The sequence below is a fragment of the Rattus norvegicus genome, chromosome 16, assembly GCF_021556685.1.
Source record: "Rattus norvegicus strain SHRSP/BbbUtx chromosome 16, alternate assembly SHRSP_T2T, whole genome shotgun sequence".
NCBI lineage: Eukaryota > Metazoa > Chordata > Mammalia > Rodentia > Muridae > Rattus > Rattus norvegicus.
In genome coordinates this window covers 6,296,276-6,314,822 of record NC_141549.1, presented here as the reverse complement: position 1 = coordinate 6,314,822, position 18,547 = coordinate 6,296,276, and the positions used below count along the sequence as shown (strand labels likewise).

General features: G+C 41.1%; 2 protein-coding genes and 3 non-coding genes across 55 annotated transcripts in view; 4 read left to right on the top strand and 1 right to left on the bottom strand.

The window, feature by feature from the left end:
• The window catches only part of Pbrm1 (polybromo 1), a 99,684-nt gene extending 87,257 nt beyond the window's left edge, over positions 1–12,427 (bottom strand). For 26 of the 50 annotated variants that reach the window (XM_087588114.1, XM_087588121.1, XM_087588129.1 and 23 more), the window contains exons 1-6: positions 12,272–12,427; positions 8,681–8,820; positions 8,349–8,472; positions 6,706–6,858; positions 4,948–5,045; positions 1,932–2,079 (exon numbers count right to left, since the gene is read on the bottom strand). In XM_087588114.1, the coding sequence (XP_087444240.1) occupies positions 1,932–2,079; positions 4,948–5,045; positions 6,706–6,858; positions 8,349–8,396 (447 nt within the window). In that variant the 5' untranslated portion in view covers positions 8,397–8,472; positions 8,681–8,820; positions 12,272–12,427. 50 annotated transcript variants of the gene reach the window in all.
• A 119-nt stretch (positions 12,428–12,546) lies between these two features.
• On the top strand, positions 12,547–18,523 carry Gnl3 (G protein nucleolar 3). Of its 2 annotated transcripts, none has more exons than XR_015639306.1 (15): positions 12,547–12,632; positions 13,418–13,476; positions 13,854–13,991; positions 14,096–14,206; positions 14,347–14,427; positions 14,824–14,956; positions 15,937–16,049; positions 16,306–16,423; positions 16,630–16,717; positions 17,059–17,233; positions 17,312–17,454; positions 17,553–17,678; positions 17,777–17,934; positions 18,156–18,222; positions 18,317–18,523. XR_015639306.1 is itself a non-coding variant. In NM_175580.3 (15 exons), exons 1-15 carry the CDS (start codon positions 12,620–12,622, stop codon positions 18,397–18,399), a joined length of 1,617 nt encoding a protein of 538 aa, NP_783170.1. In that variant the 5' UTR covers positions 12,578–12,619; the 3' UTR covers positions 18,400–18,523. The 2 variants fall into 2 exon arrangements, 1 of the variants encoding a protein (NP_783170.1); NM_175580.3 differs by having other exon boundaries at positions 12,578–12,632; positions 17,542–17,678.
• Positions 15,012–15,088, top strand: Snord19 (small nucleolar RNA, C/D box 19). Its single transcript, XR_015640549.1, has one exon. It is a non-coding gene; the product is annotated as a small nucleolar RNA SNORD19 (small nucleolar RNA).
• LOC134478790 (small nucleolar RNA SNORD19B) lies at positions 16,095–16,174 on the top strand. The gene has a single exon (XR_015640532.1). It is a non-coding gene; the product is annotated as a small nucleolar RNA SNORD19B (small nucleolar RNA).
• Snord69 (small nucleolar RNA, C/D box 69) lies at positions 16,923–17,002 on the top strand. The gene has a single exon (XR_015640550.1). It is a non-coding gene; the product is annotated as a small nucleolar RNA SNORD69 (small nucleolar RNA).
• Positions 18,524–18,547: the final 24 nt, after the last annotated feature.

Sequence of the window (18,547 nt, the reverse complement as noted above, 5' to 3'; positions counted from 1 at the left end):
TTTTTTTTTTTAAATTTCAAGAGAGGGTTTCTCTATGTAGCCCTGGCTGTTCTAGAACTTGCTCTGTAAACCAGGCTGTCCTCGAATTCACAGATAACCACCTGCCTCAGCCTCCAGAGTACTGAGATAAAAGGCAAGTGCCACCACCACCTGGCTTTTTTGTTTTTGTTTAATAGAAAAGAAAAAGGTCCTTGACTAAGATATTAAGATGTTACAAATACTAAAATTTAGGGGGGAAATATGTCAAAACTAAAACCAAAAAGGAAGTAGATTTTTAAAAAATTAACAAAATGTATTAAAAAGCAAGAAAATTAACAGTCAAAATTTGATGATAGGAATACATTCAAACATAATGTTAATTACTGAACCTAAATGGATGGAAATATGAAAAGTATGGATACTGAAGTTTTAGCACCATTCTGAGCATAGTAAAACTAACATAATCCGAGAGTTGAAATACTCCAGTTAAAGCCCAGGTTATGGGGGTGGGAAATTAAAAAAAAAAAAATTTAAAAAAAAAAAGCCAACCCAGGTTATGGAGCCTGAAGAGATGGCACGGTGTTAAAAACATCTGCTGCTCTCACAGGTGACCTGAGTTCAAGTCCCAGCACCCACATCATACCAACATGGTGGCTCTCAACTGTCTATAATCTTAGCTACAGAAAAAAATCAAATTCATCTTCTGTCCTCCATAGGCAACACATTCTCCACAGACTTAAATGCAGGTAAACACTCATACACAAAAATAAAAGCAATTTTAAAAATTGAAAAAGTAAAGGTGTGTGCCACCATAATGTCTCTATAAAAATTTTAAGAGAAAATACAAAAGTAGTTTTAAACATTCAGGCAAAAGGAATTTCTAAACCAAGACACATAAAGGTATAAACTAAAAAAATAAAATAAAATAAAAAATAAATCAGATTCTTTTTAATACAAGGTCTCACTTTTTATCCCTGGCTGGTCTGGAACTCTATACATAGATTGGGTTGACCGTACTCTACCAGATTTCCACCTGCCACTTGAGCACTGAGATTGAAGGTGTGTGCCACTACACCTTGCAAGAACAATATATTTTATTACATGAAAATAGAAACTTATTTTCATCAAAGAGACTACAAAAACTGGAGGCTGAGGTTACTGTTCAATAGTACCTGTTTTAGTAGGATCAAAAAGAAAGCTTAAAACATAATTTAAAAATATTTTAAAAGTTCAAATATTTAAGATATTTGAAACATACAATTTAAAAAGGATTAATATTCAAAATATTTTTTAATTTCTAGAATATAAAAATACCAAAACATTAAAATAAAAATGGGCAAAAATACCTGATCAGTTTATGAAAGAAACAAAGCAAAAAGGACTGAGAAAAACACCAAACCTGCACAATTGTCCCTTTACTGAAAGAAACACAAGCCAGTAACGTTGGTAACGCTGCCAGCTTTGGTTACATATTGAGACCCTGTCTCAACAAGACAAACAAAAAATGCCCCCAACCAACTACACAAATGGAAATTGGACATTAACAAAAATAAAAGAAACTATTACTTATCTGAGCACTGGCTGTTGTTATAAAGGACTAGGGTTTGGTTCTGAGCAATTACACAACAGCTCACAACCATCTGTAACTTGTTTTAGAGGACGCGATGTTCTCTTCTGGCCTCTCTGGGCACTGCACATATATAATACATGTACATGCACACACATGCACACGCACGCGCACACACACCCTTTAAAGATGCCAGGCATGGTGACCATCATGGCCCTCTAATCCTAGTGCTCTGAAGATAGAGGAAAGAGGAGCAGAAGCTCAAGGTCAGTTTAAACCTATGCAGTATCCCAAATTAAATACACGAAGACTTAAAAGGAAAGATTAAAAAGAAAAAACCAGATAATTATAAAATTAGATACATCCAAAACTGATGCTTTCTTACCTTATAATAGGCCTTTGCATTGTTAAAAAGCAGCTGGAAGTCAGCAGTCAGTAGATTAATATCATCATACTCCTCCATTTTAAGTTTCTGTTGAATTTTCATCAAGTCAATGGGCTGAGAAACCACTTCATAATAGTCTGGTTGATTTCTGTTATAATTTAAGTATGTTTTAATGACACTAATTCAAAGCACATAAAAGTTTTATTTTAAATCTATTTGCGTAATATCCAAAACACTAAGTAACCAATCTAATTACAAATTCCCCAAGAGACTCTCCCTCATTACTAGAGCAAAAGGAAATAACAAAAGCAAAATGCAGCTGTTTTCTCTTTTCACAATACATATTAATCATACAAAAAAAACCTAAGCTAACATTGATGATCAGGTTTATATGTTAAACATCTAAGGTTAAATATAAATATAAGTATTTAAGGGTACCAGAACTAAACCTATGTGCATGGTATCTTCTATAAAGATAACTTACATTTCCTCGTTTCCAAAATGGTTCACAACAAAATTCAAAGTTCTTTCTAAAAATTACACAGTGAGTGAAGCACAGTGCACACCTTTAATCCCAGCACTAAGGAGACAGAGGCAGGCAGATCACTGTGCGTTTGAGGTAAGCCTGGTCTACACACTGAGTTCCAAGACAATTGGAGCTACATGATGAGAGCCTGTCCTGAAAAACAGTTATAAAATGGATTATTTTTCCTCACTTAGTGATCACAGAGCCTTTTCTGGCCATGTACTATTACTTATACTTCATAATTAACTAATAAACTTAGAAAGGAGACAGATGTTTACCAAATATGAAAGATGTAGACACAATCGTATAAGAATATTAACACAAAATACAGACAGTGGGGCTAGGAATGTAACTCTGACAGGGTCCTTGCCTAGAACAAGCATGGCCCTGGTTCAACCCTCAACACCACCAAAGAGGGGCAAGAAATGGGAAACCCAGGATAGTGACAAGAGTTACACCCTGAAAAGGAGACACTCAGGGAGGCACAAAGGAATTTCAGAGACAATTATGAGAATTAAGTCCCTAAGATAATTTCTTGGGGTTCATGACATTTCTTATTTTGTGTTTTTTCTAAAGGAGTTCCACAAAACAAGCAAACCTAACATGATCTGAGTGATTACTTTCTCAATAGGGTTATTTAGCTCCTTGGCTCCCTTTTAGATATGTAAAGAAAAATGAATACATTCAAAGAGTGTCATGGTCATTAATGGTTTACTACCTTTGGAGAGCTTATAGTTACTCTTCCACTATGTATATTTGCTTTAAAAAAGTTTAACTCTGTCATAAAAGTTCTAAGAACACGAATCAGCAATATGCTACACAGGGAAGGAGGGCGCATGCTCCTAAGCCCAACAACCTGAGTTCACCCTCCAGAGCTAAACAGTGGATGGAGAACCGACTCCTCCAAGTTGTGTATACTTGAATGAGTGTGTGCACAAAATTAATAAATGTTAAAAAACATGTATTTTTAATGTTAAGAACATCCTGAAGAACGTATGTTCCAAAACAATTGAGTAAGCACTGACAGATGTTAGAGTACTGATTTCATACAATCAAGGGACCACCATTCAAAACCGGGAAACAAAGTTGGCTGTGGTACCTTACCCACTCGCCCTATTTATATTCTCCAGCTATTCCAATCTTGCCCTTCACAGTGAAAGAAATTGAGTATAGAATCCTGCTTTCATTTTATTTTCTTAGTTTCCTTCATTCTAAATAGCTATTCAGCTTTCCTTGCTTTTCACATGTTTTTGAAGATTATAGACTATTTTGTAAAGCATTACTCAACTGCAGTGTTTCTTCTGGTTTCCTGTTCTTATATTTTTGGTTGTGAGCCTAGCCTTTAACGGCTGAGCCATCTCTCCAGCCCTGGTTTCCTGTTCTTTAAAGGACAGTTTGGAAGAGATGATGTGGCAATATCTCACTCTATCTTACCAGCTGACACATGGTTTTGTCTTATTCTATTAACCTGATAAGGTTACCTCTGATCATTTGATCATGGCAGTGTCTGCCAGGTTTCTCTACTGCTTCATTTGAACTTCATAGGGAAATACATTCAGAAAGCCCATTCTTAGTCACACTTTCAATTTATTCATTTATTACTTTCCTATGGGTTCCTGAGTTACTACTTCACCAATGGGCTAAAGGCTATGACAGCAACAGTCACTGTTGTTGAGGCAGGGCCACAACTATGTAGCCCTGGCTGTCCTGAGTCTCACTGTGTAGGCCAGGCTGGCCTTGAATTCACACATTTCTACCCACTTCTCAATGCCACCACACATGGCCCATGTTGTTATCAAACTGCTTCAATGTGAGCTAAGTGGGTGTCCTTTTTAGGGTTGCTTCTATATTTTGTTTTAATTTTTCATGTTTTGAGACAGGGTCTCATTATCTATTCCAAGCTGATCTAGAATTTACTATGTAGCTCAGGCAGGCCTCCCAACCATGATCCACCTGCCCAAGTCTCCTGAATGATAGGAATGTAAGCAAGAACCATCACACTCAGCTGACAATATCTATTTTCTATGGTCTCCTAAAATGTTCTCATCACTTTCCATACCCCACACAGTTCTCCAGGGTCATCCCCGACTCTGCTCATTTCATGCTGTGTCAGTAGAAAGAGCTAGGGAATATAGATATGCTCATAAATGAATATAGTTATAAAATCTCCAAACCTACATACATTAAAAACCATGAAAATCAACTCCTGCAAGTTCTCCATATGCACAATTTAGCATGTGCATGCACACACACACACACACACACACACAAAGAAGTAAATAAATTATCTTGATGAATAAGACTGAAATTAAGATTAAAAAAAAAAGACTAAAATTGAATGCCAGATTCAACCCATTTCTTACCAAAAAAAACCAAAAAAAAAAAAAAAAAAAAAAAACCACAAAAAAACAAAAAAACCGTAATTACTGAACACGTTACCTTTGGACCCTTTGTCAAATGTTCTCACTTACACCCGTGTTCCCAACTCACCTCCGCTTCGGTGCCCTAATGAACAGCTCACAGAGGAGTCTGCCCTGTTCATCCTTATAGTCCCGGATGGTGTTATAGAGTTCATGGCACACAGCAATCTACTCAAAGGAAGAAAAGAAACTCACCACACAACATCCAATGAAGGCCTATCAACAATTCTTTGATAAAAACATTTCCAGAAAGGAAAAACCTCCAAATTACCCAATGGGATCCCAAGTCTGATAACTGCTGAAAGGACAGTTTTTAAAATAATGATTGGGAGACAGAAGCAGGAGGCAGCTCTAATTTAAGGCCAACCTGGTCTACGGAGTGAGTTGTAGGCCAGCCAGGACTATACAGTAAGACCCTGCCTCAAAACACCAAAATAAATATATAAATAAACTAACAGAAAATACTCTTCAGTTTTTATAACTTTTGTTAGATCTGTGTCCCCCCACCTTCATTTCCTGGTACTAAGATCACAGGTATTCATTACCATGTCTGATTCTGACTTTCTTTTAGACTAAATCAGCTTATTGGCTTATATAATCCTCCTGTTTAAAAATAATATAACTTAAAAAAAATAAAAGTTTGGGGCGCTGGGGAGATGACTCAGTGGTTAAGAGCACTGGCTGCTCTTCCAGAGGTCCAAAGTTCAATTCCCAGCAGCCACATGGTGGCTCACAACCATCTGTAATGGGTTCCGATGCCCTCTTCTGGTGTGTTGTGTATTCATATACACAAAAGAAGTAAAAAAAAAAAAAAAAGCGGGAGCTAGAGAGAGAGCTCAGTGGTTAAGAGTACTAGCTACTCTTTCAAAGGACCTGAATTTGATTTCCAGCACCTACACGGCAACTAATAACTGCCTACAGCTTGAGGTATAGGGTGTCTGACACCCTTTCTTGGTCTCCGAGGACACAGTGCCTTTAACATACAGGCAAAAAAAAAAATTCATACTCATAAAAAATAAATTTTTTTAAAAAAGTCACCTAAGCTGGGCATTAGGGACACACAACTTTAATTCTAGTACTGAGAATCTAAGACAGGAGGATTGTGCACTCAAGCAAGCACATTAAACTACTAAGCTAACTCACTAGCTCCTCTTTCCCCACATCACAAACTCTTCATCTTAGAACGTCCTACTGGGTGCTAGTACTTTATTACAGTTTATTCATTTGTTTCTATTCCACGCTGGAATCTATGCGTCATGTGAAACTGGAGAGAGCCTCAAATATAACCATATTTCAGTAACTTGAACAGTGCTCACAACTTGCTGCCAGCCCTGACTTGAGTTTAGTCTGCATGGGAAAAGAAGACTGGACTCCCTCAAGTTGTCTGCTCACCTCTGCACTCTGGCCACAACATATAGACGCAGTGCTCACCTCCTCTTTAAAACATCTATTTATTCAATGTATGAGTGCTCTATCTGCATGTACACCTGCAGGCCAGAAGAGGGCGTCAGATCTCATTACAGATGGTTGTGAGCCACCAAGTGGGTGCTGGGAATTGAACTCAGAACTTTTGGAGGAACAGCCAATGCTCTTAACTGCTGAGCCATCTCTCCAGGCCCTCACCACATATATAACACAATTCACTGATACTTTAACTTCAAAATATTAAATCACACCATTACTGTTAGACTTGTGGCTATAGACAGACTTCTACAAACCTATCAAACCAGAGGGGGAAAAGGCCATGTAGCTGCTCAACTGCTGCAAAGAGGGAAGGGTGGGCAAACCACGGGCAAGCGGGCAGAAGCGTGAAGCCTGGGCTACTTACAGGATCTACGGTAGGAAGACTGGACAGTCTTCTCCTTTTCCTGCTTGGGCCCGGTGTAGGCACAGAATGGTGCCCGTCATCAAAGTCTCCACTGACACTGCTGGACGGGGAGGTGGCTCTTCTTCTCTTGGACCCCATGGACTCCAACTTCTTCTATAAGAAATAATTAGCCAAGTTCTTATATTTAATCGTCAACAATGTCAACTAACTCTCAGCTGGACACACATCACCAAACTGCTCGTCCATTTAAGACAGCTGATAGTTCTTTCCAGAGGAACTGAACTAGCTCTAAGTTCTTTTGTTAATTTAAGTCCTAGACTTCAATGATTTTTAGCCTTGTACTTATCAGAATGCTGTACTGTCAACCTCTAATGGGGCAAATTTGGCAGAAGTACACACATTTATATGTCAATCATTCTAAATTAGCCTACCATGTCTACTCCAGATTTATCCTGAAATGTGGTTTCCTATACGTGCTAGACATTTAAGAAAGTTACTTTTGCTGTGTACAGCGTCTTGCCTGCCTAAGCATCTATGCATCACATGTGCGCCTGAGGCTGGAGACCATGTCTCCTTTTAGCACCTTCCCCCTATTTTGGACAAAGGGTTGTTTATTAACCCTGGAGAATATCTAGTCAGTCAGTGCCTGAGACCCACCTGTCTCTGCCCCTCCACTGAGAGGGCTACAGACACTCCTACCCACACATGGCTTCTAAGTGGGTGCTGGGGATCCGAAGTCAGATCCTCACCTTTGCACGAGCTCTTTACCCACTGAGATGCCTTCCTCATCTCTAAGACACTATTCTTTGATAGACACTTTAACCCCATCACTTGACAAGAAAGCCAGGGGAGCTCTCTGTGCATTCAAGGCCAGCATGGTCTACATATTGAGCTCTATGTCGGCCCGGGCTACATAGTGTCTCAAATAAAAAAAGGAAAAGAAACCATTTTTAACATAACTTTACAATATACACATTTGGCTATAATGTAAGAAATGCAACCACAGAGATAAATTACTATAGGTAAAGGGCATAGACCCCAGGACGTCCTACAGTGCTTACATAATTTAACAGTCCTATCAAATAGTGAGTGCATTATAATCTCAAAGGGCTTTCCTAAAGGTAAAAGTAACAAAGACTTAAGTCTCGCTCAACTAAATAAACAACAGTAGACCAGTGGCTGCCTGTACTACAGAAAGAAAAATTGGGGATCTCCAGGAAATAGAAAGCAAGAACAAAAACAAGCAAAAAAAAATCTGTTGAGCAAGTAAGAAACAAGAGGGGCCCACTACCTCTTGCTTTGAACTAAAGTCCACACTCTGTTTAAAACAGAACCCACAGCGATCATGTCCCTTCTTACAGGCTTTGGTTTAATTACCAAGAATATTAGTCTGAAATTGACTAAAAGTAGTTAAAAGTTTCTACATCCTTAGGTTAAGAACACCCAGGTTCTGTTGTTGTTTATAAAAGACTGCTAACTGGCCATAATTCCACAATTTAATGAAATTAAGGATTAATCCTTGGAAACGCTCTGATAAACACAGGAGGGACTCGTATGGGAAGAATTATTACAAACTTCCGAACGTTGAGGGAAAGGTAAAGAGCGACAGAGACAGGAAAGGGTGAAGATGATCAGTAATTTACCAGCTTTACCAGAGCACAACCAGCGCCTCGAAAAGCCAATCTCCTCATTATGTCTGCAGGCCAACTGAAGCCAGTGAGAGAAGGGAGGGCTTTATAAGGGCTTATTCAGTTAGTCTATTCAGAACTGAAAGAGAAGAACAAGGCAGAGAAAGGGGAAATAGGGATAAAAATGAGTCACGAACAGACAGAAAACATACATTCAAGTAGAACTGCTAAAGAGAGAGACACAGGCACATCAGTCAGTTCTCAGGTGCACCTGACATTTCTTTCATTTAAAACCCCAATGCTTCCACATGCTTAGAAATGTCTCACTGCGTTTCACCCTTACTCACATGAAATGACTGTCAATTCCAGGAATGGAGCATGCCTGCCCAAGTGCCCCCTAGTCAATAAGAGCAGAGTTCAATCACAGAGCTGGGATGGAGAGTGAACACATGTGGGAGGCTCACATGTGACACCAAGTGTTGGCAAGCTGGAACAAACCAAGAATGGCTCATGAGAGCAGACTCTACAAAACTCTTCCTCCCCTCCACCCAAGAATCAGAGAAAAACATTTCTTTCTCAAAGTTCTATCTGCACTGAAAAGACACGGCATTTAAGTTTAGCAGAGCTTTAAAAGTCTTCAATTATTTTGGCAATTTAAAATGACCTTTTATAATGCACTAGAAAGCAAATGACAAAAAATGTAAATTATTAGTATTGCGTATATTGCAGTTTTAGATGATGCGACAGCCCAGATCCTTTAATCATTAACACACTTTCAAAAGACAAAAGATACAAGAGACGGGTTTTTTCATTTTTCTTATCCAAAGTATACATTTTAACATGTAATGTGAAAGAAACAAAGGACCCACACTCAGGAGTCAGACCTTCTGCCTCTAATTATCTGTAGGATGCTGGACAAATCGCAACTCAGATCTGTTTCTTCATCTTTAAATGGGAACAAGGGCTGAGCAGACAGCTAAGTTGGAAGAGTGGTTGCCTAGCGGATTGGAAGGCCCCAGGTTCAATCCCAGCACCGCATGGAACTGGGCATGGTGGTGCACACATGCAATGTTACCATTAAGAAAGTGGAGACAGAAGTACTAGTTCAATGTCATCTCAAAACACACAAACAAACAAACAAACAAAAACCCCAAATGAAAACAGCAAAGTGTACTCATAGCCTTTTGGCACTGAAGAAATAATGCACATGAAATTACTTTGAAATTGCAAAGCAAACCTCTTAAGCTCCCTAGGCACAAAAACTGGGTCCTCTTTATTTTTGTATCCCATTCTATAAAATAGTGCCAGATATAAACTAAATGTTCTGAAAATGCATATAAGATGTTTAAAACAAAATAGCATCATTTAAAAATGGTCTCTAAATACTACTTCATTATTTCTTTATCCATAAGCAGCAAACAAGTGATTCTGGGGTTTAATGTCAGATGTTAGGATGGTCTTATTTGAAGAAGATCCAGGAGTCTGACAATGACTCTGGACACTCCCAGTGGATAACAGACACCTCAGGAGTCTGGGGAGAGAGCAGAGTCAAAGGACTTGCCATGGGAGCACAAGAGCCTGAGCTCAGATCCCCAGCACCCACACCAAAAGCTCACATAACTTATGGCTCTGACCACATCACTGAAGGTATGGAGGAGGTAAAGATCACTGAGCTTTGCTAGCAGCCAGCCTAGGCAAACCCTTGCCAACTCCAGCTACAATGAGAGACCTTGTCTTCAAAGATAAGGTAGCCCTGGAGAGGTGGCTCAGAGGTCAAGAGCGGTGGCTACTCTTCTATAGGGCTTGAATTAGATTTCTAACACCCATGTGGCAGCCATAAATCATCTGTAATTCCAGTTCCAGGGGACCCTCTTCTGGTTTCTTGAGGCACCAGGCACATACATAGTGCAGCCATACACAGAGACAAAACATGCATACACGTAAGAAAAAAATGAGAACTTAATATAAATTTTTAAAAAAAGCAATAAGAAGACAATTCCATGAATCTCTAGACTCTACGTACACAGGCATACATATACAAAGTTGTTTTTTTAAAAGAGTACTTAAGAATATGGAACTGTGCAAGTATCAAGTATAACCAAACACCTGACAACATACTAACCTTTAGTAGTCTGTGGGTTTTAGTAATATTTAGCATTGTAACAAACACTTAAAACAAAAATTTTGGTAAAAAGATGTCTCAAAGACCAAAAACAGTAGGCAATTATAATCCTACTTTTCATAGCAAAACCTTTATGCCTGCCACTCGGACAGAGCCTTTAATATTCATCTACTCCTTCGTTGCTGCCTGCTTGTTTTTAGATCTGCAACAGGGTCTATATACACCAAACTAGTCTTGAACTCAAGATTTGAATTTCTCAGCCTTCTGCCTCCATGTGCTAAATGCTGGGATAACATGTACCACCATGTCCATTTTTTGGTAGTGCTGAGGAACTGAACCTAGTGCTTCATGCATATACCAAACACTCTACCAACTGAACTACATTTCAACCCACCTATCTTTTCCATAAATGGAGTGGGGAAAAAAACATATATTTCCAAGTCAGCATGCTCCTTCATGATGTCTGATGTCTTCCTAATAGTCTATTAGATGGGTATATAATTTATCTTGAGGACTTGGGAAATGCACTATTATTTGAGCTACGTTTCACACTCTAAAGGAAAGTTATCAACATTCTTCCACTCCCATTAATGCATCGGCACAAACACATGTGTTACTGTTTTGATCCCAAACACTCCTTCAAAAGATACTATCCTCACTTCTCCCACCCTCCAGGCAGTGGCACATGCCTGTAAATCCAGCATTCAGGAAAACTAGGCAGAGGATCCATAAGCCCAACAAAGTAGGCCACATCGAAGATAAACAGGGACACTTTCCAATCTTTCATCTTGGATCTTAAAAACTACTAAAGCAAAAGTTACGTTCCTCAATATCTATTTCGAATCCAATGTGCTTCTGAAGTACATTTAGGGAAAGGCCTACTACTAAATGGGTTAAGAAAGACACTTACAACCACTTTTTTGTTTTCCTGGCAGGTCTCACTGTGTAACCCAAGTAGCCTGGAACTTGCAATGCTCCCAACTGGACCACTCTAGTGCTAGAACAGGTGTTTTCTACTGTGCCTGGCTCCTAAAGTAATTTTTGAAAAGTTTGCGTTAGGATAGCATTTTCCAATACATCCTTCTATAGTTATTCTTAGAATTTCTACATCCATTCTATTGTGTATTTGTCATTTGTTTTCCAGGAATTTAATATTTTTGTCCCCTCTTTCAAATCAAATTTTCTTAAAATATTAAGGCACGTTTCTTCGGAAAACAAAACTTTGAAGCATAAAATACTTTTAAAACCAGAAAACACAGTTTAAAAACACTCGATTCGTCGTGACGTTACAAATGAGAAGCTTAAGTACCTAGCCTGTAAATAAGTCTCTCTAACAAAAAAAATATTCCGTTTGGGCAATCATTGGGAAAGAGGAAAAACAAAAACAAAAACAAAAAAAACTCAATAGGGAGTTTTTGCCGAACGCACAAGAAAAAAAAAAACAAACAACAACAACAACAACAACAAAAAAGAGGCCTTGAGAGTCTGAAGAAAGAAGAGTTTGCCCGACCTGTCACTGGTTCTGGGGCTAAAGGAAACGTTGACAGCTTTGAAGCCGCCCCGAGACGGGCGGGAAAGCAGCGAGGGGAGTTTCCGGACCCCGGCTAGCCTTTGTCCCGGCGGCAGGTGCGGCCAGGCTGCTGGGCCTGTCCGGAGGCCCCGCCGCCGTGCCCCGCCCCGCGCCCAGCCCGACCAGCGCGTCCGCACCGCGGGGCGGGGCCTCCGCCGCGGCTCCCGCCCGCCCGCCCGGGCCGACACAAAGGCCCGGCAGCCGGCCGAGGAGGGGCGGCCCCGCCCGCCCCGGGCCCGGCCTTACCCCGCCGCTCCGCCGCCTGCAGCCCCGGCCGCGGTCCCCGACCGCCGAGCCCCACCCCGTGGCCGCCACGGCTGCTATTGCTCCTCTGGCCGCGGCCCTCTCTCCGGCACCCGTCGCCCTTACCGCCCTCACCCCTCCCAGTGCTGCCGTAAATCCAACCCGTAGCCGCCAAGCGATCCCGACTCTGTGCGACAGTGTGTGTGCGCGCGCACGCTGCCGAGCCCCAGCACACTTTCCGGCAGCTTCTTGAGCGCGTGACGTTGGCCCGCAGTTCCAGTTCGCACGTGGCGCCCGAGACGGGAAGGTGTACCTGAGACCTCTTCTGCTCCAGACGCGTCCGCGGCCAGGATGAAGAGGCCGAGTGAGTGGGGTCGAGAGCGAAATGGGCAGGCGGCGCTTTCTGGCTGTAGGGAGAAGACTATCCGGAGGCCATTGCTCAGTTCCGCGTAGATCTGGCGCTTGGAAGGCCCAGGCCGGAATTGGGCCTGTTGTGTATGAGGAAAGCTAGGCCTTTAAAGGGTAGACTGGGCCAGACTTGTGTGGTTAGCTTGTTTGAGCCTATTTTCGGCCCTGGAGTTTTCCTAGAACTATTCAGAACTATTGTGTGTCGGCCGTGGCACGCGCCCTAATCCGGTACATAAAGGATAACGCAAGAGGCTCGAAAGTTTGCATCCAGCATAACATAATTTTTCAGGGAAGGTTGAGGCAAGATTTCTGCTGCCCAGGCTAGCCTTATTTTTGTAGGCCCCAGGGCCTGATAAAACAGTCTCTTGAGAGCCAGGAATATGGCTAAGGTCATAAAGGCCCTTGCCACTAAGCCTTACTGTCGAGTTCAAACTCACATGATGAATAGAACTGACTCCTGTAGATTACTTTCTGACTGGCCTACACACAAAATAAGTAAATAAAGCATTTTGGGGGTGGAGTGAAGACCCAGGATTGAGTCCCAGCACCCACATGGCAGCTCAGTGCTGTCTATGGAGGGACTAGTAATGAAGCCCTCCTTTGGCTTCCTGTGCAGGAACACTGCATTTACATCATTGGTGTGCTTGCTGGCAAGAGAGAGCAAAACATCCATTTAGGTGATTTAAGAAACTTAAAGGAATGCTACTCGTGTGTACAGTTTTTCTCTGTTTGTTTTGGCAGAGTTAAAGAAAGCAAGTAAACGTATGACCTGTCATAAGCGGTATAAAATCCAGAAAAAGGTAAGTGTTCCCGGGAGACCCGTGCCAATGGATTGCTAAAGTGGCCTTTTCCATCCTCTCTCCTTCATGGCTAAGGCTCTATTAATGATTTATGGTTGGACAGGCTGCAGCTGTGGGAACATGCAGAGTAAGAGAAAGCCTAAAGTTTGCACAGTGACATTGTTACAAAAAGCTTCTGAGGGACATTTTTCTGTTTTATGTATGCGTATTAATTCTCTGTATAGTTTCAATTGGAGTTCTGCTTTTTTAGAGTGCTCCGAGTGCATTATGAACTGTCGCTAGACTGACTTATCCCTAAATTTTAAGTGGTTAAGTATTTTTATAGGGTGAGTTTCTTTTGTACAACACTGAGGATTGAATAGCGCTGTTTACAATAGGTTCGAGAACATCATCGAAAATTAAGGAAGGAAGCTAAAAAGCGGGGTCACAAGAAGCCTAAGAAGGACCCAGGAGTTCCAAATAGTGCTCCCTTTAAAGAGGCTCTTCTTCGTGAAGCTGAGCTAAGGAAACAGCAGGTAATTTTTGCTGGCCGAAAGTTCTAGTGGAATAGTTTATGTGGTTTCCAAAGTAACATACTGCCACTAGTCACCTGTTCATTTCTGTCATGGCTCTGACACAGCTTGAAGAACTAAAACAGCAGCAGAAACTTGACAGGCAAAAAGAACAAGAACGAAAAAGAAAACTTGAAATTAGCCCTGATGATGAGCAATCTAATGTGGAAACTCAGGAGGTGAGGCTACCTTTCCTTAAAAGTTAGTGGGCTTATGGCAGTAACAAAATGTAGGTTATCTCAACCATTTAAATCTGTTGCCTGTTGACACCTGTGGAGAGTGGTAACAGCTGCTCTTTCTAATTTTTTCTTCCTTTTAGGAATCTGATGAGCCCAAAATAAAGAAAGCTAAATCAGGCAAACAGAATCCAAAGAAGTTACATTGTCAGGAACTTAAAAAGGTACCTTAGTATAGGTTAGTGTCAAAAATGGTAATGAGATTTTGAAAACGTAAGAGTCCTTCCTTGACAGCAGCTTTGTAAAGTGGACTTGCTTCCTGCAGCTCCCCAGCCCTGGCATTCATTTCCCAGGCTAAGCTACCGCCTTCTAAAGAGGCTTGTTACACTGCACAGCTCCGCTGGGGTAGACTGTGTGTTCTGACCTAACGGGTTGGAGGCCAGTGTCCAGTCGGAAGCTGCTGGGTGAGGTTCTTTGTTCAACTTTGATGTATAGTAACTCATGAACATGTCAGCATTTGTCATAGGAAAGTGAAAACATGGGATCTGCCTTCTACACTCACTGTCAAAGGTGAGTGCTACTCAACGAGGGATGCTGTTCTGATGGTTCTTGTTTGACAGGTGATTGAAGCCTCAGACATTGTGTTAGAAGTTTTGGATGCCAGAGATCCTCTTGGTTGCAGGTGTCCTCAAGTAGAAGAAGCTGTTATCCAAAGTGGATGTAAAAAACTAGTACTTGTATTAAATAAGTCAGGTGAGTACAGAGTCCTCTTTATCTTTGTGCGTGTGTGTGCATGTGCGAGCGCTCTGAGGTATGAGGAAAATATCGGAACAGTCTGATTATCACTGGAGACTGATAAGATCCAACTCTGACCTCAGCAAAGCCAATGAATGTGCGCTCTGGTGGCCAAGACCTGGGGGAGGTAGTCTCTGCAAGTGATTATTCACCTGGATTTTTCTGTTCTGCTTTTCGGTATTTAGCCTCCTTTAGTTTTAAGAGTTTCCGTAACCACTGCATTTCATATAGAAACTGGTGTGAGCATTCGCCACATATACTCCCACACAGAAATGCAACTAAACTAGGATACAAGATAAGTTACTATGTGAGATAAAATATTTAAATGAAATGATTAGGCATCTGGGTGGGTTTGAGCACCAGGAAGAGAACCCAGAAGGAAAATTTGGATAACTGGCTAAATTGCCAGCAGTGGTGTTCAAGCCTCTAGATATGAGGGGCAGAGGAAAGAGATTTTGTAGAGAATGAATATAAGAATGTGCCTTACAGTCACTGTTAAGCGTAGAAAGTTGGTGCCGCTCAGGTAGCAGTAAATTCTGAAAACTGGCATGAGCTGACTTAGTACCCGGACTGAGCGAGCGAGCAGTACTGGGGGTGCTGAGACTCACACGTGGGGTAGTGCCTGCCTGGTACTCAGAAAAGGTGGTTGTTCCCTGTCACCACATAAAGCCAAGCATGGTGGTACCCCTCTGTGATCCCATCCATGGGGCGGATATAAGGAGGTTCCAAAGGTGAAGGTCATTCAGTTCCAGCCTGGAATACATGGGACTGGGGATTGAGAGTAGAGATGTGGCATCTCAAGACACAAGCAGCAGGGGAGCAAGTTTACTTTGTTTCCGTTTAATTCCTTTCAAAACATTAGGGAAATACAGATCAATACAATCAACAGCTAACCCTAGTCTTAAATCACTGAATTGAAGTGTCTTTTCCCAATTCAGATCTAGTACCAAAAGAGAATCTAGAGAACTGGCTAACTTACTTGAATAAGGAATTGCCAACAGTGGTGTTCAAAGCCTCAACAAACTTAAAGAACAGAAAGAAGACATTCAAGGTATGCTGTATTAGTGGGAGGAATTAATGGGTTTCTTCATATTTGTGATGATTGAAATATGATGAGCATACAAAATGTTGATTACAGTGAAAAACAGTAAGATCCAACTCTGATTTCATTAAAGATCATCTCAAAGGCAGTAGAGGCCAGCAGTTTTTCTGGGAGCTGGACTCTGGTGCCATACTTTCTGGATCCCACCCGGTGATATTTACCAGAATTTAAATTGCCGTATTTTTTTTTTTTTTAATGTTTAAAGATAAAGAAGAAAGTTGTTCCATTCCAAAGTAAACTCTGCTGTGGCAAGGAAGCACTGTGGAAGCTCCTTGGAGGTTTTCAGCAGTCCTGTGGAAAAGGAGTTCAGGTTGGAGTGGTTGGTGCGTCTCATTCAGCCTCTCCCACTTCAGTGCTGGGCGGGACTTCACATTGTGAATGTGAATGGGTTTGTTAAATCAAACTCTGGCTCACCTCACCAAAACATGGCGTCTAAAAGAGCCCAATGCTAAAACACTTGCTGGTATGGGCAAGGCAACTACTAGAAAATAAGTTTATAAACATAACCTGAGTTTATGTTTCCTTGTAGGTTTCCCAAATGTGGGAAAAAGCAGCATCATTAATAGTTTAAAACAAGAAAGGATTTGCAGTGTTGGAGTTTCCATGGGACTTACAAGGTAAATGAACTGTCCGTGATCAGAAAGAAATGAGTAGTGGGTGCTGGGTTACGAGAATTCATTGAAAAGGCCCAGGTACCTTACAGCTGAGTTTGAAAAGTTAAAGAAAGCTCCCTCAGAGAAAGTAGTGTTGGACCTTGTCTTGGAAAAATGAGGAAATGGCATTATTATGTATCTTGCAGCGTTCATTCTGAGGTTTCGAGGAAACATGAAGCAATGATGACAGATTGGATCTGACTTTACTGCTATGCTGAGTTTGTTCAATCCAACCCTGAGCTTCATGTTGTCTTGCCCTCAGATGTACAATGTCCCTGCTAACTCCATGGCTTTTTTTCCCCCAGGAGTATGCAGATTGTCCCTTTAGACAAACAGATCACAATCATAGATAGTCCGTGCTTCATTATCTCACCTTGTAACTCCCCTGCTGCACTTGCCCTCCGAAGTCCAGCAAGTATTGAAGTTCTAAGACCATTGGAGGCTGCCAGTGCCATCCTGTCTCAGGCTGATAGTCAACAGGTAAAAGAATTCCCTTGAGCTCTTTACCACTGTTCTTTATACAGATTAAGGACTGACGGTTCATGTTTTGCTTTTAAGGTGGTGTTAAAATATACTGTCCCGGGGTATAAGGATTCTCTGGATTTTTTTACTAAACTTGCTCAGAGAAGAGGTCTGCACCAAAAAGGTGGAAGCCCAAATGTCGAAAGTGCTGCTAAGCTGCTATGGTCTGAGTGGACAGGGTAAGGTGTCTCTGTATTGGTATCTTGGAAGACAGCTTAGAGTAAAGGGATTGGCCTATGTTTGACAGATCTTGTCTTTAATGCCAGTGCCTCATTAGGTTACTACTGCCATCCCCCTGCATCCTGGAATCATTCTCCTCATTTTAATGAGAATATTACAGCAATCATGAAGAGGGGCTTTAATCTAGAAGAACTAGAAAAGAATAATGCACACAGCATACAAGGTAAAATTGTTACATGAATGAACGTATCATGATAGTTAATAAGAATGACAATGCTGGAGGGCTTCTCTATTAACATGAGTTCTATTCCTTTCCACTAGTCCTCAAGGGCCCTCATTTAACTAATAAAATCCTTTTCCGGTCTTCGGGCCTGACAAATGGAATACTAGAAGAAAAGGACATCCCCGAAGAGTCACCAAAACAGACAGAAGACCAACAGGATGGTGATGATCAAGAACATGTTACTGGTGAAAAAAATGTAAGTTTTGTTTCTTGAGTTAATGCTGAAGTTTTTTAGCATTGCGGTATGGAAAGAATAAGGGGTCAAAGGTAGAACAAAACATTTTGACAAGAAGCAAAGCCAGCCCCTGTACGTTTAGGTATCTAAAACAGAACTGTTAACAAATCCCTAGACACCTCTATCTCTATAGGGTTAATGAAAAACTACCTGTTATTTCATGCTAATTTCTCGGCCCACAGGCAGAGATCTCAGATGTGACTCCTGTAGAAGAGACCAGGGAGATGTCACCTGGGCAATCAACAGCAAGTGAGTTGGGGAATAGCACTCCTAACAAAGCAGTTTGAGAACAATTGCTTTATTCTCTTGTAAAAAACTTCACTTTTCTTTTTCTCTGATACAGGTAAACCATCTGACAGATCCTTTATCTTGGATAAAATGAGTGAAGAAGACGATGCCTATGACTTTACCACAGATTATATATAGCCTTCTAAATGTTCAAGTGTGCTCTGTACAGTGTTTCTAGATTGCTTTGGTATGATATAAAGTGTAAATCTTGTGAATATGTATCATGTTCTAAATTAAAAACAAAATAAAAAGTGTTTGTATATATGTGTTTAAGATTTATTCATGG

Excerpts from the sequence above, each read along its gene's own strand:
- Gnl3 (NM_175580.3), top strand. Across the intron at positions 13,477-13,853 it reads GGTATAAAATCCAGAAAAAG|GTTCGAGAACATCATCGAAA; the intron begins GTAAGTGTTCCC and ends TGTTTACAATAG. Across the intron at positions 17,455-17,541 it reads CTATGGTCTGAGTGGACAGG|TGCCTCATTAGGTTACTACT; the intron begins GTAAGGTGTCTC and ends CTTTAATGCCAG.